This window comes from Drosophila willistoni, chromosome 3R (assembly GCF_018902025.1).
Source record: "Drosophila willistoni isolate 14030-0811.24 chromosome 3R, UCI_dwil_1.1, whole genome shotgun sequence".
Lineage (NCBI taxonomy): Eukaryota > Metazoa > Arthropoda > Insecta > Diptera > Drosophilidae > Drosophila > Drosophila willistoni.
In genome coordinates, this window is record NC_061086.1 from 25,462,837 (window position 1) to 25,487,499 (window position 24,663).

At 36.0% G+C, this 24,663-nt stretch overlaps 2 protein-coding genes across 10 annotated transcripts; both read left to right on the forward strand.

Moving 5' to 3' along the window:
- Positions 1–1,039: 1,039 nt before the first annotated feature.
- On the forward strand, positions 1,040–4,050 carry LOC6647210 (myosin light chain alkali). Of its 2 annotated transcripts, XM_002069853.4 has the most exons (6): positions 1,041–1,097; positions 1,238–1,265; positions 2,379–2,684; positions 2,767–2,853; positions 3,132–3,178; positions 3,328–4,050. In XM_002069853.4, the coding sequence occupies exons 1-5, from the start codon at positions 1,095–1,097 to the stop codon at positions 3,173–3,175; spliced, it is 468 nt and encodes a 155-aa protein (XP_002069889.1). In that variant the 5' UTR covers positions 1,041–1,094; the 3' UTR covers positions 3,176–3,178; positions 3,328–4,050. The 2 variants fall into 2 exon arrangements, with proteins under 2 accessions (XP_015032828.1, XP_002069889.1); XM_015177342.3 differs by lacking the exon at positions 3,132–3,178 and having other exon boundaries at positions 1,040–1,097.
- Positions 4,051–4,811: 761 nt separating this feature from the next.
- Positions 4,812–24,448, forward strand: LOC6647209 (microtubule-associated protein tau). Of its 8 annotated transcripts, none has more exons than XM_047013674.1 (8): positions 4,812–5,486; positions 15,228–15,271; positions 16,477–16,666; positions 16,725–16,930; positions 17,516–17,701; positions 19,389–19,406; positions 19,928–20,086; positions 24,048–24,444. In XM_047013674.1, exons 1-8 carry the CDS (start codon positions 5,264–5,266, stop codon positions 24,231–24,233), a joined length of 1,212 nt encoding a protein of 403 aa, XP_046869630.1. In that variant the 5' UTR covers positions 4,812–5,263; the 3' UTR covers positions 24,234–24,444. The 8 variants fall into 8 exon arrangements, with proteins under 8 accessions (XP_046869630.1, XP_023034671.2, XP_046869629.1 ...); XM_047013673.1 differs by lacking the exon at positions 4,812–5,486 and adding an exon at positions 14,826–15,099 and having other exon boundaries at positions 24,048–24,448; XM_047013677.1 differs by lacking the exons at positions 4,812–5,486; positions 24,048–24,444 and adding exons at positions 14,826–15,099; positions 21,924–21,962.
- Positions 24,449–24,663: the final 215 nt, after the last annotated feature.

The window sequence follows — 24,663 nt, forward strand, 5'->3', positions numbered from 1 at the left end:
ATAGTTTTTATAAATAGCACGCATTAAATTGTTGCTGAACTAAACGAATAGATAGATATATCTACATATATGAGACTATATAGGAGAGATGGGGAAAAAGAGAGATCGAGAGAGGAAGCAGTACTAATGCAGCAACTTTTAACTATGTAAGGAGAGAGAGAGAGAGAGAGTATGGTGGGCGAGGGATTTGTATGGAAATAGGTAGGAAATTGCGAAAAAAAAGCCTTTCAGGTGTTTTGCCTGTCCAAATACAATACGATAGATAGACCAAAACATTTTGAATGATAACACATGCAGAGCTTTTAAAAATTTCATCTCAAATACTGTGAGGCTTGCCAAAAAAAACCGATCAGGGTCGACAACGAATGTATAAATACATAATACATAATAGTAGTCATCTCTACACACACACACACACACACATACATACACCCATACATATACAATATATAGAGATCCATAATCATAGATTTGATGTTTATATATAAAACATGTGTTGATGTGCCTCGAATTGTCTGGTCCTAGGGTCCCCTTGAACAACAATAAAAGTTCCAAAAGTTTTAAAATATTATCTGCAAACTCATCTTCGAAATCAAATGATATTTAACACTATCCGGCTGGGCATGCCACAAACGATTATTATTTTGCCTTCATGAGAACCACAAAAAAAAAGAAAAAAAAAAAAACAAGACAAGAGGAAAATAAGAAAAACTGAAAGAAAAAAAAAATAGAAAAGAAAAGAAAATTTAAAAAAAAGCATAATGTTTAAAAATAACTTCAGGAGAGAGACAGAGAGAGAGAGAAAGGCCCAAGAAAATGCTTCAAGAGGAGAGTCAAAGTCTCTATCTAGAGAGAAGGCATTTGAAAATGTTTCCAAGATGAAAGTAAATTCTTCACTGAATTTTTCCTAAGAGTGTGTGTGTGTGTGTGTAAGAGTATTTCGTCATGCTGTGTGTGTGTGTGTGTGTGTGAGGCGATCTGCTGCCTTTGGCTATCACCTCAGAATTACCTTGCCGTACTGCTGCTGACGAATAACGTTCAGTCGAGACCGAGCTCATCCGCGATACAGTTGATTTTCGCATCCAATAGACAAAATGGTGAGATTATATACATATATATGCATAAATACATATATATCAACATAAATGAAAGACTTGAGAAAAATCATAAGACAATAAATAATTGAATTTTTCATGAGTTTTAATCAATTCCTTTCTCTCCAAATTGAAATTTCTAGGCTGATGTTCCAAAGCGTGAAGTTGAAAGTAAGTTGCACTGCATCAGCAGACAAAGTTAAAGAAAAAGAAAAAAGGATTATGCCTCTAACCTCAAATCACAACAGAAATAATTCAACCAATCAGTTTAAGTTAAAAAAACCACAAAGAAAACCAAAATCAACGACTAAATCTAAAAAGCCCAAAAACGGCAAAGAAAAACTTGTTAGATTACATAATTGTGCGCGTGTGAGTCAGACCGAAATGTATTATATACGCAATATATACTTTGAACAACGTGGAAAATATTTCGTAATCGCTTGGAAAATATCACCATTATGCAGTATATAGTATATATAGATATATATGGAGATGTCCGCAGACGCCCTAAATCCACCTGCCCAAAAGAATGCTATAGAGATTTCAAAATTTTTCAAAACAAACTACCTACCAAGTATTTTTGTTCGACTTGAAATCTGCAAAATTCAACACAAGGAATTTTTATATACCAACATAATATCCGCGTGTGTCGATGCGTGTGTGTGTATGTAACATGGGGTAAATTGTCGGTATCCCCAATTCCGAATCGTTGCGAGATCGTGTCACGAACGTTGCTCGTTTAGAAATCTAATTTTGGCCAAGTTATTTCATTAGATTTATTTTCGTTAAAACGCATTAAAGAACAGCCAAAGCAAGAGCGAGACAGAAAGAGAGAGAGATACACACACCAGAAGAGAGAAAGAGAAAAACGGAGAGAACTATGTGCGTCGGGATATATAGAAATTTATATATCATGGTGAAGGCGTTCGGGTGTCGGATTACGTATACGCCAGAGTGGAAGAGAGAGCGAATACATATGTGTAATGCTGTGTATCTCTTTGTATACGTGTGTGTGTGTGCGTGTGTGTAGGTGGTAGTAACCAATGGTCGACCATGTCAAGAATTTCATGATGACCAAAAATGTGCGTACTGAAAATTTCAGGGTTACCCCTTCAGGTGACCCCGTTCAAAATCTATATCTTCGGTCTTAATTATTTATAAATCAATATAAAATCAATAATTAAACAAAATTTTATTATAACAAATAAAAGTCGAATGAGGCATTGAGGAAATCTTTGGATAATTATATTAAATGATAACTTTGAATTATCTTGTTTCTGTCAGATGTCGAATTCGTTTTCGAAGTTATGGGTTCCCCTGGTGAGGGTATTGATGCCGTCGATCTAGGCGATGCTCTCCGTGCTCTGAACTTGAACCCCACCTTGGCTCTCATCGAGAAAATGGGTGGCACCAAGAAGCGCAACGAGAAGAAGATCAAGTTGGATGAGTTCCTGCCCATCTACTCACAGGTTAAGAAGGAGAAGGAACAGGGCTGCTATGAGGACTTCATTGAGTGCTTGAAACTGTACGACAAGGAGGAGAACGGCACCATGATGCTCGCTGAATTGCACCACGCCCTGCTTGCTCTTGGTTAGTTTACTAAACTACAAAAAAACTAAAAAAAAACCCATGACATTTCACTAACGAAACGTAAATCCTTCCAAAATTACAGGAGAGTCTTTGGAAGATGAACAAGTGGAGACTCTGTTCGCTGACTGCATGGATCCCGAGGATGATGAAGGCTTTATCCCCTACTCTCGTAAGTATAACACCAAAAGCATCTGTTCTTGATTGTGATCATGAATCGAAAATGATTTGATGAATGTTATTTGTATATTTCATATGCACCAAACCACAAAAAAAAAAAACATTACTCTGCACTCCTTTGCACACACAACCCGATCAATATGTGTTCAATATATATGTATTATGCGTGTTTATGAAAACCTACCAATTGCACCAACCAACAAACCAAACAATTCCCATTGCGTGTATCCTGTCTATTGCCTGTTTTGTGACTTGTGACCAAATATACAGAGTTCATCCAGCGTTTGATGAGCGATCCAGTTGTCTTCGACTAAACAGTAAGTACTTATAATCCAGTCCAATTGATGTTGATGTTCTCGATGTCATCTCGTCTGGATGTTTTAGCAATACAATCCAATGAACCGGATCGTATATATGTATATAGTTCTTGTCTAATCGCAATCTCTTTTTGTAATCTTTTCAACAGCATTCCTCGCCAGAATGTGTGAAAGACCAGATCAGCTATAAATAACTACCACCAAATACCATCAACTACAACAAAAAAAAAAACAACAACAACAACAACTACAAAAATTTATAGCAACAACCATTCTCCATAGATGTTATATATTCATCGCTAACTCTCTCTATCTCTCTCTCGTATATTATTTTAATTAAATTTTACTTCTGCTACTACAACTGCAAAATTGAACTTCAAGATAATATTATTTTTTAAAAAATAAAAAAAAATTTAAATTATAAAAAATAATGAAAAAAACATAAAACTAAAAAGAAAGAACGAAAGTTTTTTTTTTTTGATACAAAAATCATTTTGCTGTTCATTTTTATTTTGTTATGTTTAGTTTTATTTGCACTTTTTTTTTTGTTTGAATAAATAGCAAAAAAAGAAATAGCTAGCCGAAGAAAATTAAAGAATATTTACAGGAAGCAAACATTTTACAAATTGTCAATACTTTTGTAAATTTTAGAACAATTGTAGGTGAAGTAAAATAGTGTAGAGAAAATTCTCAATTCATTCGGAAAATGTATTGAGGGCCGATTGCGTTTGTAATTTTGGCTCCCACTTTTTGTGCTTTTCCTCTTCGGGTTGGTTCACGAAAGTAATTGTTCCTAAAGTCCATTTTTTTAACCCACAACAGCAATAATTTTGGAATAAAGTTAGGTGAAATTTGTATTATTTTAATCAAAAGATCTTTAATTAGCATTTTTTTTTGTGTGAGAGGAGAAATTTTAATTGTTAGCTTTTAAGCTAATTCTAGCGGATTGGCTATGCTTGATCAGAACTAGTTTTGTAAATCTGGCAGCACTGCTGAATTAGTTCTCTCTAAAGTCGTAGAGAGTTGCTTTCCAATAACGGCATTCGCATTTAATTTGATTGGAATGTTCATGAGAAACAAAACAAACGTTTTTTTGCGGGAAGATGCCACAGAAAATTTGAGACTCCTCTGGCGCTATGCATGTGTGTGCCTAAGTGAGTAAAGCATAGCTTATATGTGTGAAGCCACTTTGATCACTAAGGTAAGTGAACTTTTTCTTTTTATTTTTAATATCTGATGGAAAATTAGTAAACTAAACGACTAAACGACGGGGACCAGGCCTATATCCTCTTTTACTGGCTGACTCTGTAGGGATATAGTGTAAAAATTGAAATAACGTTTGCAAGTATAATATAGTGATTAAAGTGATTAATTGAAGGAAGGATTTGGTAAAATTTGCTTGCATTCGCGGGGAAAACCCCTTTGTGCTAGGTTTTAGCCACCAACGCATAGATGGCGCTGCCATAAAGCTACATAAAATGAACAAATACATCGGTGAGAGTGTGCTAGAAAAGCTCATGCTCTAATTTCGAGTGTACTAAAAAGCATTCCGAATAATTGTACTAAACATACTCGTAGTCGCCTTTCGCAGCTGGCGTCGGCAGAGGTGCGACGTTAATTAGAAAATTTCAACGTATTCCAAATCAGTTATAAACGAGATAACAAACCCAAAACATACGAAGCGGTCAGTCCTTGTGCGGCGCGACGAAAAATTTCAGAAAATATAAGAAAAATTTTAAAAAGAAAAATTTAAGAAAAAGTGCAACATATTGAGAGATAAAGAGAGCAATTTTATAAACGTTATATCTATGTGTGTATATCTGGCCGATTCTCATTAGTGAATGCAAAATATAGAATAACCCACCAAGGCATTCCAAACGTTTGTGAAATAAATAATTTTCTTTAAAAGTGCAAGGTGTGAAGCAAAGTCAAAGTATCTTAAGATACACACAAAAAATAAAAGAAGGAAAAAGAAAACCAAGCAAATTCCGACAACGCAAAAAAGGTCCTTTTCAGCCGCTGCATACTCACACACCACAAACACACACACACCTACACACAGAGAAAACACAGTTAACTTTCAATATGGCGGACGTCATGGAGAAAAGCTCTGTGCTGGATGCTGTGCCAACTGTTCTGGGAGACTCCCACTCCTCCCACCCTCCATCCATCCCTCCGTCGACGCAGCAGCAGCAGCAAACGCAGCCACCGTCTCTACCGCTGCAACAGGAAGCGGCGAAACCATCAGCTGCAGTTCCCATTCCAGTCTCAGCATCGGCTCGAGCTAGCCATGGACAGGAGCAAAAAGGTAAGTCCAATGACTTCATTTATCCATTACGCATACGCCGTGTGAATATCTTAGAAAATCAATTAGGCGAAAAACACAAACACAAACCCAAACAGAACACACCTCTCGGGCACAATACTTTGTTGTTGCATTGAACTGGAGCATTGGCTTATGGCTCAATTAGACAAAGTGTGGCGCTGCCACACCCCCAAAGGTGTAGGACATTGATGTTTATGTCAGGAGAACATGCAGCGACATCCACGCAAGTCTCGGCTCACGTCATGCCGACGTCTTTTCGGATTGCCTGGTTTGGGGTAGGAAATTATGCAAATAGCCGGGCAGGTTTTTGTTCTTCTATATTGTTCTATTTGTATTCTGGTTTGTTTCGTTGAACTGTTTGCTCAACAGTCGAGACTTTAAAGATTCAAGAGAGCTTAGGCAGCAATCTCCATCTAGGATGACAACTACAAAAACAAAAACAAAAAAAACCGCAAGCCAGTTTAATGACCTGCAATTGTTACAAGTTACCAACCACCCACCCACACACACTCACACATTTTGTTAGTGGCATGGTGCTGCTTTTTAATTGTGCCTAATGCCCCTTGCCACATACCGCCACCATGTCTCCAGCCGGCGATGATGGCGCTATATCTGGCTCTATCTGTATCTGATGGATACACATAGAGCCAACTGCGATAAAAAGTTATCAGCAACTTGAGCTCGTGCTGCTGCCTGTGGTCGCTCTGCATTTGACCTCGTTTTGAAATCATGCTTCATAGGCACTTCTGCTCTTCTGATGGGGTCCATTTCAAATGTTCACTCAAATATTTTGTAGTATTATTTCAAATAAAGTGTGTTTAAATTAATATACAAGGAATTAGGCTACTTTTTCAATTGAAATTCCCTTGTATTTGAGCTGATTTTTGGTTAAATTTGAGACTCATTCGAATTATTTGAGATTTAATTGATTTGAACGAAAATATATAACAATCTATTCTCCATTTACCGATTTCTTTGGCTTAGTAAAAGTTAGACGTTAGTAAAACCTAACTATGACAGCATAGGAAAATAAAATCGATATATGGCTCAATAAATTTTGATTGAAATATTATTGAAATCTTACTCCAAGCTAGCTAAAATTATACTAGATACACCCTCGCCTCAAAGCAAAACGTTTTTCAAGTCAAGAGCAAACCGGCTTGCTAAATATAATAATAACTAATAATAATAAACAAAACAAAAGTTCAACTATAGTTTTTGTTGCTGCTATTGTTGTTGTTGTTGTTGATTACTATCAGTTTGTTCTGTATTCGCATCTGTTTGTCCGCCGTCATCCACATGAAGTCATCGTGAGTGCCGCTGTCGCTGATGTTGATTATTTGCCTAGAGCTTGCGGCTCATATAAACACACATTTAGGTATTCGTTATTGGTGATAACAGGTGAAATTGCTACTCATCATAAATGTGGTTAAATATATCATTTACACTAAATTCTCAATCAACACTTTGTGACGTAAGAATCTGTTGTTATATTCTAGTGGATATATATCTACATATTATTTAAAAATAGCTAACATTGCATTTCTTTTGCACATTTCGTTGTTGGCGCTCTTCAATTAACACAAAAAAAAAAATGTACCAGCTGAGCGACAATTTCTCATTGGCATTCGAATTTTCTTCTCCCTCTCTCTCTTTCTCTATTTTCTATTGGGGGTGCGCTAGATTTTTACTTTTCACTAATTGTTACGATTTCCGCTTTAAATCTTCTTAAAAAAGAGACCCCAAAAAAACAATTACCAAATATTTGTCACCCATATTTGGGAAGATGCCACGCCTTGTTTGTTGTGGCAGCAAATGAAGCAAGAAGAAACAATCTTCTTTCGGTTCACGCATAGACGAGAATGAGCCCTATATATGGACTTTATGATTAATTAGTATGGCTAACAGATTTATAGATTGATTTGCTTGTTGATCGTAATTTACGTAGCAATATTCTCGTTGAATTATGTGAACTATAGCATTCCATTTCGAATTTGTATGCATAGGGCAAGCAATGGCTAACATCATCATTACTTTCATCATCATCATCATTATCATGATCATCATCTTGTGTCAGAAGCATGCCGCATATTAATTAATTTACATTATTTTTGGCCTGCATTGAAAAGTTTGATCAATACTAAGTATACCAAAAATACAAATTAATAAACTCGCTCTGACTTTTAAGTTGGCCGAAAATAATTTCAGAACTTCATAGCTAGCATAGCATATATTTAACAGAAGTTTAAATACCCTTCCCTTTCAAGTTTGAATTGATATTAAGAAGGTAGAGCCAAATAGTAATCTGTATTTTGATAAGATTTTGTTATCTTGCTTGAGAATATAGTTAATAACATTTATATTTAATATATATATATATTTCATTGTTCTATAACATGAAAGTAAACAAATTTAAAAGTCGTTGTATGTGCATATATGAATAGGTAGATCTAGAGTCTATAAGCTAAAGGCTATTATTTTCTACTCAAAGTATCTTTTGACTTTAAATACTTTTAGTTCTCTTAATGTTTGAATGGCATTAGAAAAGTCACTTAATAATCTAATGAGTCGCTTTATGGAAATAATGGAATATTATAGTCCTTTTATTGCTTGACAAAAGTTGTTAATTGTATATTTTTCCCCTCATGGTGCAGCAAATGTTTGATTAAACTGATAATGTTTCTTGTGAAAGGGTATTCTTGGCATTAAGTTGGCTTTGCCTGACTTTAGTGTTTGTTTAATTGTATTTTTTTTCTTCTTGGTCTCCAACAAAGTGTCGCTTGACACGCCATGGCAATCCGCTTTCAATTAAAGGGCAGCAAAGTTGTCAAATGGCTTCAGATCGAACTCTTTTGGTTCATTAAACTTGTTCTCTACCCTCTCTGGGGGATCATAATCTGATTTCGATTTCGATTTTATGACCACTTTCGCCCAAAGAAAGATGTAGTAAGGAGTAGAAGAGGGGAAGTGGGGGGGAGTTATGCATGTGCAAGTTACCCAATGCTTTTGGCCACATTTGGTGGCAGTCAGCGCCACCGCATAATTTGTTATTCTTGTTGTTGGGGCAGTTGTCTCGCTATCTGTAGTCCACATTTGGATGGTAGCCATCGCCACATTTGGATTGCTGCCGTGCGTGCGTCAATACACCAATAATATACAAGTTGCCATTGCCACATTTTGTGGCAGCAATCAATAAACGAAGTGCGTCAAAAATACAAATGTTAAAGTTAACCCAAACACCTGTCCATAAATAAATATGGAGCCACCTTACCAGAAACTAGTCAAATGTATTTAAAAAATCTTGATTAATTGATTAGGCTGCGTTTTGGCTTCTGTTGACGATGCCTTGGACAGTGATTCATCTTTTTTTGCGTCGCAGGACAAGAAAACTTGCGTAAAGCTCCTGTTACGCCCTTACCCCAAACCCCTTTGCCACCATCCCCCCGCCGCATAGTCAACCGGCGGCAGAGAGTGACAAAATGTGTTGAATCAAATAATCAATGAATGACCAAAGGGAAGCCAACAAAAACGAAGGCATTCCAATAGATACAACCCCCGATGGCATGCAACCCCTCCCCATTCCCCTCTAAAAAAAAGGAAAACACAAAGAAGCAGATAGAGAGAAAGCAGAGCATATAACGGACGCCGCCAAAGCAGCAGCAGCGCAGCACTGTCAACAGAAGCAGCAGAAACGGCAGAGCAACCCCCAATTTGCGGGTGGTGGGTACGAGTCAGCTTTCGGTTTAACTTTTCCCCTGAATTGGCAAAGCTTTTAGACCCATTTAACTTTTTAGCACTGTCAAAGCTTGTCTAGGGTGGTAAGGCATTTTAATGGGGATAGAGGGGAAAAAATCTAATCAAAGACAAACACCATAAAAGAGCTTTAAAAGATGTTAGCGATTAGAAACCCACTTAGAGACTGATCAACTTTGAAAAGATTGAACCTTTTTCAAACTGAGAACAACCGTAGTTACTTTTTTTTAGGCGAAATCGAGAATGAATACAAAATATATAAGTTTGAGTTTTATATACATAGGTGGATAAACTCTTAAATTGATTAACTTTCGATATCCTAACAATATTCTGTTACTCGATTGCCACTGTCTATCTTTTAATAGACTTAAGACCTTCAGGTATATTTGTAAAATGCTTTAAGCCAATTTCTTAACATATATAAAAAGATTTAAACTTGGTTAAATTTAGTTTTTCTTATTAATAAACTATTTATTCTTCATTCCATTTCAGGTATAAATCGCTTCATTAATTTGATATATTTACAAAAACTTATAAATGGCTTCACTTTTAATGGTTTCGGTATGTAAGACTAATGAGTAAATTTATGCCATCGACTTGTTCCATAGTCCTCAAACCTAGGATACAACAAAAAATGTTCCACATTTGTCTCACAATCAGCCAAGCGCAGACACATAACCTTGACAATCGAATTAGCAACCGAAACAAACCCTCCCTTGGAAACGAAAGGGAGAAATTAAGTAAACCCGACATAAAATAGACTAACCACCACCTCTTCGACATCTACTTGCCATCCTAACACCATGTTAACCATGTTGGGGCTTCTTTGGTTTACTTTTAATGTCTACGCATTAGCAAAGGAGACGAAGACTGGCGACGACGACGACGTCGATTGCGTGTTGTCTGGCCCTAAATAGACAACAATTAGATAGAAATCATGGAACCTATGACAACAGCACCTAAATAATATGCCAGAGGCCATAATAATATGTATTATACGATGCGTGGCATTCGGTGACGGTGCCTGTAGCTTCAGGTATAGACGATCTATATTTGCATTAGAAACGCATTAGACGGCAGTGCACATAAATGCGCAACTCGACTTATTATTGGGCGTCCTGGGACCGCCATCACCCTCTGGCCATAAAATTAATCAAGTCAAATGTAATCTGCAAATAAAATCAACCTGGTTTACCTATTGAAACAAAGGCAAGGCGCTCGCTGGCTGGCTCGCCTCATTGCTGGCGTGTTGGATTTGCATTTTTCCACGGCGCCCAACTAATAAATTTGTATGTCAATAGAATAAGCATGTCGCGACGCCAGGTGAGCGAGAGTCTTGCCGTTACCATTATCCTTAATACCTTAATGCCGTTGCCCGTCGCTCTTTGAGCTGCGCAAGGACACTTTCTGTGTTATGCGCCGTGTGCAAAGTTTACGAGCCGCTAGAGAGCAGAGAGACCAACAACTCCTATTTTGGGGGTACCCATTTCGCAAAGGGGGCGCAGGAACAGGGGCAACAGGGGAAAAAACAATTTCTAAGTATTGTAATTCGAAATTTTTCAAAGCAAATAAAACCAGTCGAGTTTTAACACTCGTCCCAAACAGAACAAACGAGCCAGAAGCCGCCGTTTCTAAATTTCCTAGCAAACGTCGCGACGCGTTCCAAACAAATTGAAGAATTGAAATCAACTTACATATATACAAGAGATTTTCCTTATAGTTTCCATCGTGTAAAGCGTACAACTATTTTGACAATAGACAGAAGTGATACAGCCCAAAAGTGAACTGAGACAGCTGCAGGTGCTGCAGCAGGTGCATATCCTTGTTAAAGTGCAAAGTGCATTACCCTGACAGCCAACAACAAAGTACATACATACATACACACATACACACACACACACATATACATTCAGGACATTGTTTGTGGCCAAGTTATTGCCCTCTTTGGATAGGAAAATCGATACAATTGCATGGTAATCATTGTTGTTGCTTTTATAGCCAACTGCAGCCATTGATAATGTAGAGTCCTTTCCCGGGTGTATCCTGTGTGATAAAAATCACAACTGCAATGCCAATCCAACCGAAAACAACAACAAACCCGCATAAAAAACATAAAAGAAGAACTTTTCAAACTCAGTTGATACTCTTTTAGACTCTGGGTATAAGGTTATCCGAATATATACAAGAATCTTTTATCAGTTTCTCTTATCAATATTTAAAAGAAACAAGTTGGGAAAGTTCTTGTAATATTTTCTTAATTTATTCGTTAGAATTATGTAATTCATAGACTTAAAACAAAATTATTGTATTCTTGTTAAAATAATTTAAAATTTCCCCACTCTTTTCTTTTGAACCATAGATCGTATATTAGATTTTGCTTATCTTTTCTTATTGAATGGTATTTGAAACAAGAATCATATATTAGATTCTAAAAGTTTTTTCCATATCACATTAGCTCAAATTCGTTGTAAAAGCTGTCTGAAGCTGAGAAAACACAAATAAAATATTAACATAAAAAAAATCACATTAGAAACTTACTTAGGAATTCAAATATATTAGGTTTATGCATAAGTCTAGTTAGCTTAAATATTTGTTAAGTTTTAGTTTTATAAAGCAATTAAACTCTAATCTCTTCAACCTAAAATTTTGTTTCCGTAAGACACAATAGGTCTTATAAAAAACTGAGACACCAAGAGATATCATAAATTAATTTGGTATACATAAGTTTTCAAAAATTATTATTATCCATAATCAGTATAGTATTAGAAACTATCAACCTAACTATATTTTTCAAGCACTTCCATCTATCGATGTAGACAAAAATAACATCCAAACACTAGCCTGGGATTCGAACCCGAATCCTTGTTATCCAGTTGCCTAATTGACTACATAACTCATCTACCAAAAACTGCAGTTCTCAAACATTTAGAAATTCCTAGTGTATTTTGTTGACATTTTCGAATATTATGAAACCCTTGATACTGCCAAATCTGGGTCCAACATGAAAATGGTCTTTGTTGGAGACCATCTTCAGGAGATTTTATATCCGTTTAGCCCATGACTACAAAACATACATCTGTTAAAACCAATTAACTTTGATTTCTAAAAAACAATAATACATTTAGATGTAGAAATATAAATTGATATCTGAATTACAGAACTCAAATAAGAAATTATGAGGTTCTTTTGTAAATTATAAGGGCATATAAGGGTCGTTGTAGATTAAGAATTTTGCTAGCTCTTGCAATTTCGTGTAACAAAAGGCGAATGAATCTAATTGAATTGAATAGAATGCGCGCTTAGATGGGGAATAAAGTTTGTTTTTTTGTGTGGGGTTGGTTGGTTTATATGCTGCAGCTGGAAGTGCGCAATCGAAGGGATTGCCCCGTCCCCTGCTGCCGCGTCTCGACTTCTTGATAATCAATTTGGTCACAAATGACAGTTTTGTTGACATGAACATTGTGGAATGGAATGTTCCAACAAGCATGGCAGAAACAAATCATTTGTAGGCCCTAATTTGCAGTTTTCTCTACCCCCCTTCTCATTTAGTTCTTATTGTTTTCTTTTTTTTTTTTGCGGTTGCGACTGTGACTCAACAGAAGTTGGCGCTTTAGTTGTGACTTTGCACGTGGTGGGGCCACAATTCACTAGAGCGAGCTCCTTTCAGTGGCCTGGCTTTCTGACTGGCTATTTAAAGTGCCATAAAAGTTTTAGCAATTTTATCGATTTGAGTGTCCAAAAGTTTCTACTTTTTTTGTTTTGCTGGTCTACACATTTTATTTGGTTTTATTTCGTTTTGGTTTCGCCAGGTGCTGGTAGTGCCTAGAACCAGTCGAAATCAATTGATATGAGTGATACCGATGCGGTGAGTGCATGCAAATTTGAGCATACGATACGAATATTTAGCACACAGACACGAATCACAAGTCATTATCTAGAGCACTAAAATATTTATGCACAATGAATTCGATTTATGAGCATCATTTGAATAAAAAAAAAAAAAAATCCACGACCTTGCCCATATATCATTCGCCTGGCCCAGGACCAGGCCCAGACAGACAGACAACAAGAATGATTCGACAGACAGAAGAGTCATGGCAACACAAAAACCCTACTTCTTCTTCTTTTCTTGTTCCTATTTTTGGTGTTGTTGTTGTTGTTGGGGTGAAACAAATCAAACAGCAATTTCGGCTTTCCCTTGATTTCTCCTGTGTGTGGTCTTATGTTAGAACTTGCAGCAGAAAAACTTTTGTTGAATCAATAAGCTAACAAAAACGATTTGGGTCATGTTACAACTGGCAACCGAATTTCATGACAAATTCCCTAATGGTAACCAAAAACCGAAACGATCCAAAAGCAAAAAAAAAAAAAAGCAAATACCAAAATACCAAAACAATAAAATGTAAACAAATCAAAATGCGAGCTAAAACGAAAGCTAAAACAGCCATCAAATTTGAAAGGTTCCCTTCCACTTGACTCCGACATGACTCTACTCGACTCGATTTTACTGCTCGATACGAAATGTATTGAGACGTCTGAACACGTCTATTAATATACATATATATGGATATATGCACATATGTATTACCCATATGCAAATGATATGAAGCCACTTGGTGGCCTGCCAGGTTTTGGGTTACCCGACACTTGCACATTTCTGCACCGACACCGCAGGCGAAAAGTACCAGCAGGATGTACAGAAACACGGCAAACGGCGAGCGTGGGGCCAATTCGAATTCCACTTTAAACTTGAATTTAACTCCCAATGTCAGTTATTCGGGCCAGGAGTCGCCACGGCCCCAGCCAGAGTTTAGCGTGCTCAGTCCTACTGACCCGTCAAATGTAGAATTCACCTCCATGGAACGTTCCATGCAGCAGCTACGTTCCCGCCCGCCGACTGTCAAGGAGCGCACCAGCCTTGTAACACAGCACAGCAGCAGCAATCCAAATGCACAGTCCAATCCAAGTCCAAAAGCACCCACTACCATCCTACCCGAGTATATGCGAGCACCACCCAATTATGTTTTGCCACCGCAGATGCGTCCGGTTGTGGGGCCGCCGCCGCCCCAGAATCGTCCACCGTTTCCCGGCGCACGGCCCATGGTGGGAATGGGACCGCGACCGCCCATGCAGCCCCCAAATATGGGCGGACCCAGACAGATGCCGCCACCGTTGAGATCGACAGATAGCAAGAGCAACTTACTGATGGGCCCACCAGGTCCTCCGGGCATGAGGCCGGGAATGCCACCGCCCTTGCAGAATATGCAGCAGGCAGCACGTCCACCCAATAATCCTGGCGGAGGACAGATCAGTCCACCGGGCCAGGGTCAACCAAGGCCACCAGGGGGCTTTCCCTGGTCACCGACAACCGGTGGAGCTCCACCACCTCTGGCGAATTCTGGCTTGCCACCAGGAGCACGTCTACCGCCGCCGCCTCAAGGTCCGAATATGACCAGAGCACCGCCACCAACATTTCCACGTCCTTTGCCGGGACAACCTTTGCAGGCTCCTTTCCGACCGCCCTACAATCAGCAACAACCACAACAGCAACAACAACAACCTATGCAGCAGCAGCAACTTCCTATGCAGTCGCCACAACAACAATTGCAACAACAACAGCCTCCCCAACAATTACGCCCACCATCTGGACACAACGAAGATGACGATGATGTCATTATGGGACCAGCTGTCACTCCCCTCAAATCATACAACATGAAACCAGATCCCATGGGTTCACCACTTCTAGAGGACATTGAGCCACCATTCGAGACGACCTCCTCTGATCACACCTTGCCATCTTCGGTCATCAAAACTGAATCCAACAAAAAGGCCAGCCACTATAGTAAGATTAGGTTTCGTTTCCTCTCAAGGAAGTCCATAAAAGTGAAGCCATCCATTAAGTCAATCATTTCAACACAAAATACTCCCATTAAGAGATACATAATTAATTCGTCTTTAAATGCTTTCCAGAAGGTGACAATGACAGCGGCGTCGATGAGTCCACTCAAGAGAAGGTGAGTTACACTTGAAAAAATAAGTTAATACAAACTGTTGACCTCTTTGTTGAAGAGGTAAAACTAAGAACAATTATGGAGGAACGTTAAATGATTTTAAAGGACTTCATTCCAAATTTTTCTTATTGTATAATCACAATACAAAAATTGAGTTTAAATTTCTATAAATTTCAACCAATTTGATCAACCAATTTGATTATAACAATGAACAAATTATTCAAAACTTAGTTCGAGTGCAGTGTAAACGAGTTTAGCAAAACTTGTGTCAGTTTTTGGTCTATTAATTGAGAGGAAATTAAACTGGCAACAAGAAAATCATTAATTTAATTTCGTTTTTTGCTGTTGACCATCGTCATCGGTTTTGAGTCTTCATAATGTCATATTGTGTTCACAAATCATAAATATCTGTAAAAGGCAAACTGTTTGCCCGCCTTCGCTGAGCTCCACGCTCGATTGGACAAAGCAAACGAAATCCATTTCCATGACCCGACCCATTAGAGGCGATGACTGAGTGAGTGAGTGAGATGAGTCTGAGACTGAGCCAAAGTTGAGACTAGACTAAGTTGTGTCTTCGTTCTTGATAGACAAGTCAGTTGGCAGTTGGCTCTACGGAAAAACCCGCAAAATTGTGTTCATTCTTCACACACTAAAACAATAAAGAAAAGAGAAAGTGAGTTTCTTATTCACGTGTTTGTGTACAGGTGTGAGATAGGAGAATTGCCAACTGTTAGCAATTTTGTATGCCAAGGCGTTTTGATTTTGTTTGGCTGATATCGGGACTAGATAGATAAGTACCCAAACACGAAACTGCCAAATTAGTGGCATGAGAGGCGAGAAGGAGGAGAAGGAAATGGCGGTTGTCTGTCTATAAATATATATCTGTGCCCATCCAAATGCAAAGACGACACGAACTGGCGACAATCGATAAAACAATGCATAAACTATAAATCCTTCGTGTGTCGTTGTTGTAGTTGTTGTCGTCGTCGACAGCGTCGACGCACCCAAGGTAGGACCTGCTCTTGGAGGCAATAGTCATAAATGCCAATGGCATAACGTTGACAGCTTCTAGGCAGCAGAGTGTAAAAACATTTTTAGAGTCGTAAAAATGCATTTGGTTATAATGGCCGATTCGAGTTTTTTGCTTGTAAATTTTCATTGTGTGTGCACTTTATGAGTGAATTGAATGCATCCATTGACATTTGCAGGATCGCAACGGACCCACATCACCCAGTTCACCGGTCAAGACACCCACATCGACCTCATCGAAGCCGGACAAGTCAGGCCAATCGCGTCCACCGAGCGCCACGCCTTCGAATAAATCAGCCTCCAAATCGCGAAGCGCCTCAAAGAATCGTTTGCTACTCAAGACGCCCGAACCCGAGCCATTGAAGAAAGGTAAGTGTGATCCAATCCGCAAATCTTTGCGCATCTCATATGTGTGTGTTTGTGTCAGTTCCAATGAACAAGGTACAAGTGGGACATGCCCCTTCACCCAATCTCAAGGCGGTGCGCTCGAAAATCGGTTCATTGGATAACGCCACCTATAAGCCAGGCGGTGGACATGTAAAAATCGAATCGAAAAAAATTGAAATCAAGGCCGCCGGTCCCCGCATCGAGGCCAAGAATGACAAGTACGCCCCCAAGGGCGGCGAGAAGAAGGTAAGTTTGAGGTGGCCAACTAAACTGGAGAACTAAATTTGGAAAACCACCCGCCCCCCTTTTAAACCAAAAATACAAAAACAGAAACTACTTGAAGGTATCGATATAATACAGTCAATACTTATATATGATGCATTATTCTCATAGATCTTTTTGTAAATTTTCTATCTAATTTTTCTTTGTCACATAACTACAATTGGCTTTTTTTCTCAAAACCCATTAAAAAGCAAAAACGAAAACGAAAGAAAAGGCAAAATTATGCAAATTCAATTTCACGGTCGATTTACGATTTGAAATATACATATGAAATTAACTTATTTAGATCGCACAGTATTCTATAATCTGTATCTATATCTATATATATATATATGTATAAATGTAGTTGAAAATGCAATTACCAATAAGCAAAAGCAACTTAGAGACATGAAAATGGGGCAAATGGGTGTGGGCTCTGACTCTGACATTGACAAGAATTGAAAGGTTCCTTTTTCTATATAATCTTTATATCAACATATATTTATACTTGCAACACACCCCCACACACACACACACACCAACACACTTCAACTTAATGCAAATTCGTAGATAGTCACAACAAAGTTGCAGTGGAATGCCAAATCAAAGATCGGTTCATTGGAAAACGCCGCCCATAAACCTGGCGGCGGCGACAAAAAGATTGAGACATTAAAAATGGACTTCAAGGACAAAGCCAAATCGAAGGTCGGATCCAAGGATAATGTCAAACATCAGCCTGGCGGCGGTGATATCAAGGTATGTCTTCAATTCATTGTCCATTCATAATAATTATCATTCTTTTTCTTTCTCTTGGTCATCTCAATTAAGTTACACATTCTTTTCTTTTTTAAAATGATTGATATATATATTTTTTTTGTATCTACTATTAATTATTTTTCTGGCAAAGCATGTGTTGTTTGCTGATGACAAACAATCAAAGAGTTTTTCCAACTTGGCATGGGCATGACCTGCAAATAGTTTTTTTTTTTTTTTTTTGAAGCATGCTGCAAGAACATTTTCTGTTCGGTGTTTGACTCTCTCTCTCTCTATCTTCTATAATTCACTGATCATTGACTAACACCAAGTAGGATTCAAATACCGAAACAATTGCCCTAAAAATATTTCATTTTAAGGCCAACTTTGTTGGGCCACCTTTGAGTTTTTATAAAGTTGCAAATATGTGAAAATTTTTGGGTTTTATAAGGTCGATGAAGCTCTTGTCTCTATGGCTACTTAGAATACAGTCATTTCTAGAGTTTTATCTTCTAGTCTAGGCTATAAGTCAGATCATTTAAAGATCTTCTTAAAATGTCTAAGGAGAGCTTTTTAAATTCATTTTTTTACTCCTTACTGGCTTATATTTTGGCATTTTTGTATTAGCTTCATAATCAACTTTTAGAAAAGAAAATTTCCTCTTGATCTTTTCTTGTCTTAATTTTGTCGCTATGTAATAATATTCCTTTTCGGTTGTGTAGAAACAAGTTTCAAAAATATGAATTGAATTTCATAAAGCTAACTCCATCAAATTTATAACATTTTTTGGCAATCAGTAAACTTCTGGTTCATGATATGAATTCGAACTCAATATCTTCTAGGACCTAAATATTTTAGATTTCTTTGACTGATTGTTCCCATAGAAACGTTATAAAATATAAGCAGAAAACAGAATAATATAACGATACGAACTTTACCATCCGATTAATATATAAAATATACAAATACAATCTAAAGTCGACTCTGATCCAAATTCAAATTCATAATATTTGCAAATGTACCTATAAATGAATGGTATAACAAATTATGATTGACTTGTATTTCGCCGCTCCTCAAGAACAGAACAGAATGTTGGCAATTGTTTCGGTATTGATTCTCTGAACACAAAGCGTTACTTTTTATGGGCAAAAAGAAATGAAAAGAAAAACAAAAGGAAATGTATAATAATTTTCAGCGAAAGATGAACATCGTTTATGGTGAGGGCTCGAAAATTGTCAGCCATCGCGCCTGTGTAATGGGCAACAAGCGCCTGGATGAGAATTTATATAGTTTTGATGATGATGATGATGAGGCTTAGTCGATGTTAGCTTCCTTGGGGTAGGTAAATCCCATCGAAATCCTAATAATAATGCATAGTAGATGTGTCTTAACAAAGTTCACTTCAAGTTTATGGGGATGTTGGCATTGTAAATATTTCGTTTGGAAATTATCATATGTAGATTATGAATAACCTAAATCGAAATGTGCCTGCAAAGAGCTAAAGGAAATTAAGAATTTTTCGATTGGAAATACTTTGCAGGCATATACTAAATTGAAGCCAGAATTAGTTATCAAAATATGCATATAATTTTTACATAACATCTCTTAAAAAAAAACCAAACATATTTTTAAACTATTTTTGGAATATATTTTTTGTTTTTAACCTCTGAACCACACATATAAAAAAAAGGACAAGAACTCAAAGGATGTAAGTAGATGTATTTAATTTTTACATACACATCCATGTACCCTTACATTGTAAAAACGTTTATATATATTTTTTGTTTGTTTTGAATAATTCATTCATTATTTTTTTTGTGGTATTTATTTTTGTATTAATAATATAATAGATAGACACCAACACACTCCTTTCTCTCTCTCTTTTTCTCTCTTGTAGAGCCAATTAGTCGTGTAGTTTTTGTTCTCGCTTACTATTTGATTTGTATTTGTCACCTTTTTTTTATGTATTTCTACTCTAATTTATGTTTATCTCTGTAAGAAAATTCCAAATTCCAGTTGAATTAACTTAATATGTTGATGTTGTGTCTCTCTGTCTACAAAATTGGCTCTGATTGGTGATTCGTCTGTTCACGTCCAACAAAACATTTGATTGAAAGAAATAAACCTATATCGAAAATAGAAAACAAAACACCAAAAAAAAAAAACCAAAAACCGAATGATGCTAATCAATTTCTGTACGTTGCCGGTGCTTACCTACTTACTTTTCAGATACAATCGCAAAAAATAGAAATTAAGGCACAAAGCAAAGTTGGCTCTTTGGATAATGTAAAGCACAAGCCCGGTGGCGGGGAAAAGAAGATTTTCGATGATAAGGATTATTTGAAAAATGTTGAACACTCTGTTGCACTGACAACACCACCAACACAGGTAAACTTACGTGTAAATACATAATGCCTAGCAGCCCCCCCTCTCCCCCATCTCTATAGAAATGGGTGTGTAATGACCCCCTCCCCCATAGAGCAAATTGTGTTCAATGTAGTTTTAATTAGTTTTCACACCACAACTAAAAAAATAAAAAGAATCCAACAATTTAAAATTCAATTCAATAATAACAAGTACATAAGATAATCCCATTTTGTGTTCACACTTGAGAAATTCATTTTTAATGTAATTGTCAATGGTAAAATTGTTTTGCATTTATTTTCAATTATGGCATTTATATCCTTATATACTTAATCCTTCCACACTCTCACATATCTCGACAAAAAATTCACTGCACTGCACAACTATCTAAACTAAACGAGAACTCAATTAACTCACAACAACCTCAACTAGACTAGACTAGAGAGAAAAACTAAACTAAATTGAAATCACATCATCAAAGTGGCCAAAACATAATAAATATTAGGGCAAACTTCTATTGTAGGTTTCATATGGCGGTTACGATATAATGTTCATTTTTTGACTCTGTTTTTTACTTTTTGAATATTTGTTTTATTGTCCTTATTTGCGTTACAATTAAAAATGAATTTCTTTCAAACTCAAACTGAGATTCATTGGTTAAACCAATTCAAAACAAAAAACAACCTTCAAATGATTCACCTTTCATGCAATAATTAAAATTTAAAGTAAATATATATGTCTTCCTAATTACTACTATTACACACATTTCTTCTCTCTTCTCTTCTTTTTCTCCCTCCCTGTGGCTACACCCTGGCTTTTAATATATACATTTAGTATGCGGCTCAAGGGCGCTTGATTGCGACCATTCATCTAGAGTTTGGTCTTTGTAATTCCGATTGTGTGTGTAACGATATATTTGACTCGCTTTTTAAATGAAATCCTTTAGCTGTTAACTTGTAATAAGAACAACAACAACAACTACTACTACTACATATAACCAGAAAAACGAAAAAAGAAAAGAAATACGAAACCGATAACAGATTCTAAGATATATAACCGATTTAAACGTTAAACAAACTACTGTACTGTACCTAAAGTTTGAATAACAACAAACACACAAAGATCTCGAATGAGTTTGCAAGAGTTTCGATTTTAAATTGTATGTTAAATTATATCTTACATATACAAAGAAGAAAAACACAACAAACAACTCCTTACACTTGCCAGAGAAATGCAAATGGAAAGTGTATGGAGGCAAGAGTGTCCAGATTGCCTTGGCCAAATATTGGGATTATGCTCAATACCGATCCCACATAATTGTTAATTCGTTTAGTATTATCTATTATCTATTATTATTATGATTATTATCGAATTATTATTATTATTCTTATGATTATTGAGATCCAAACAAGTATTATCTACACTGCAAACCAAATGACCAACTGGTCAAATGGTCAAGAATTTTATATACTTAGTGGTTAATACGTATACAAATGTTTACTATGTAGGATAGTACAAATTTTTTCCAAATTTTGAACAATAATCCTTGATGTACTGACCAAAACTGGAACTGAGAAACTAACCGGAAACGGAAACGCTCAACTAACACACACAAATACTGAAACCGGGAAAAGATAAACAAAATCGCAGCATTTAAAATCATATTGTCAAGTGCAAAAGTGCTTTGCTCTCTCTCTCTCTCATTCATCCTACATACATACAGATCATAATACATTAACAACTAATTTATTTAATTACTATATCATAATTAACTTTTAAGTGGAATATATTTTTGTCATTCATTGTTTATTTTGTTTATGTTTTCTTTGTGCTTAATCGATTTTCTTTCATTTAATTATAGGAATATATATATCAATTTTATTAACTAGGCTAACTAGAACATATACCAACAAAAAAAAAAAAACAAAAAAAACTAAGTGCATTGAATTCGAATACATGTTACGTCCATTAGAGTTATTTATTATCGCCTATTACCAACTTCTACTTCTGAAATGAACGAGAATTTTAAAAGACCCAAACAAAATTTGAGTAAAACACAAAATTATATAAGAATGAAACTGATTTTGATAAAAATCCTGTAAGTTTATGTGCGTTGCGAGTTCTATATATATTCTATAAATATATATACATATATAAAAAATATATTTTTAACAGTGCTGTGATAGACTAACCGAACCAAGCTAAAACCCAAAAAGAACAACAAATTTTAATAATTTGACCCCTCCCCCCCTCCACGTTACGTGCGCGGTTTCAACTGAATCCTTGATTCCTTGATTAAAGCTACATATATAGACCCTTTAATTTTGATTTGGATTTATGCTCTTACAACTGGCATTGACATATTGATTGTATCATTATTTGTTGTTATTTATTTGTTTGTTTATTTATTTCTTTATCTATATATCTATCTTGAACGCAGAGTCCACTACCATCCATGACGGCTTCAACAAGCGGCGCTGATGAAAATTTGAATCAACAAAGCTAAATGCCCTGTGAAACCAAAAAGACAACACAAAAAAAAAACATTAATGAAAAGAAAATTTACACAAAATTTATATACCAACACATACACACACACACACAAATGAGAAATGAAATAATTTGCAATAATTCCCACTTGAAAGATCAAACAAATAATCTGATTATAGTGCTAAAGGCATTTGCCGATCCACCCACGATCCACAGCGATTAAATTGAAAGTATATTTAACTAGTTGAGCAATGCACTATTTATACAGATACAAAACATAAATTATATATACATACATACATATATCTCAATGTATTACAAAACTTCATAAATGCGTATATATATATATATGTGGTTATATATATATATTTAAAAAGAAAAGTATCTAAATATTTAAGCAAATTATACAACAAATCGTAAATGATAATAATTGCATATTTACCTGTGTGCTTAGTTAAAAGTAAACAAAAAAAACAAAAAGTTACAAAACAAATACATATACCAATAGATTGATAACTTTGTCTCATCAAAGTTCATAATACTCTTGCAGTCATCCGAAATTCAAGACTTACAATCTCGATCCAGGCTTGACTATAATAAAACTTGACTATCTTCAACCGATAAACTATTTCAAAAGGCATTAGAAACAAAATAAAGACCTAGGACTAGGTCTAGGTCGATTTCTCTCTACTTCTGACCAAAAATTCTCATACTCTCTGCAAGAGTATCAAAAATCAAAGCAATCTAAAGCAAAACTTGATGTCTAATTAATGTTGAAAAAGATAAATAAAAGAACAAAACCCAAAAAAAATGCAGAAAAAAATTCAATTTGTATAAGAATGCAAAATTTAGATACTTTTGCTGCAAACAAAACTGATCAAAAATGAAAAGAAAATGAAAAGAAAAAATGAGAAAACTATTTTTAATTTGTATCTTATTAGTAAAACTCATCATTCTCACAACTTATTTACACCCTGTTACAAAATGTAAGAACAAAAGGCAAAACAAAACAAAAAAAAAACTTAAAAAAAACAAAAAGAAAATTTATAAGTAATAATAAAAAAACGTTTTTTCATTTACCAAAAAATTTAATAAAATTTTGCTGCACTTTTAGTTTTACGAGTATATTTTTTAGTTTTCTACAGTATTTTTGACATATACGATATATATGTAAATCATATATTATATATGGAAATGCCACGCCCCCACGCCGCAAGCGTATGCAACATGCCAAGCACGCGCACTCATCTTCTCCAGCTCATTGGATGCATCTATTGGTAATCGAGAAAAAGATTGAAAAAAAAAACAAAAACATTTTTTATGATTAAAGCAAAAAAGTTGTAAGTTTCAATATTTGAATTCAGCTAAGATTTTCAATTTTTCCTACCAATTTCTTTGATCTACCCTCGCTCCCTTCTCCCACATTTCCCACTTGAAATATTCCCAAAACATTTACTTTGAATATTAATTCCCGAATAAAAATTATATTTCACAGTATTGGAAAGCACCGCGTATACAACGTGCCACCACTTTGACCTCGTCCATGTCCTTGCCAGCTGAATGCCTTGTCCTATCCGTGTCGATGCCCTCACTTAACTCGGAAACAAAGCGTCCCAAGAGTGCGGGGCCCAAGAAGAAGCCTGGCCAGGCCGTTCACTCGAAACCTTTCCGTCTATATTGAAGAAGCAGTGGTCTTTATATATGAAATGATAGAATAGCAACACCAACCACACAACCACCCAACCACCAAGAATCTAGCACCACATTGCACCACAAGGGATTATGAACAAATTGTGCACAAGTTGATAACGGGGCACGCACAATCTAAAATCTGTTAATATTGTGTTTAGAATGATAAATGAAAAACGTGGCATTTAAATCGAAAACCAAATGTGAAAATAAATAAAAAAAACAATGGAAACTCAAACTAAACGCACAAAAGATTAATTAAAAGTTGTTTCATTGTTAAATTTCCACAGAGAAAACTAACGTTCTGACATTAATTGGAATGTCTTTGACTCTTTAGAGAAAATGTGAGTTTTCCCTAAGCTACAAATGAGAATATTTGATTCGAGCAAAGTGAATTAAAGAACAATAACCATTTTTCTTTT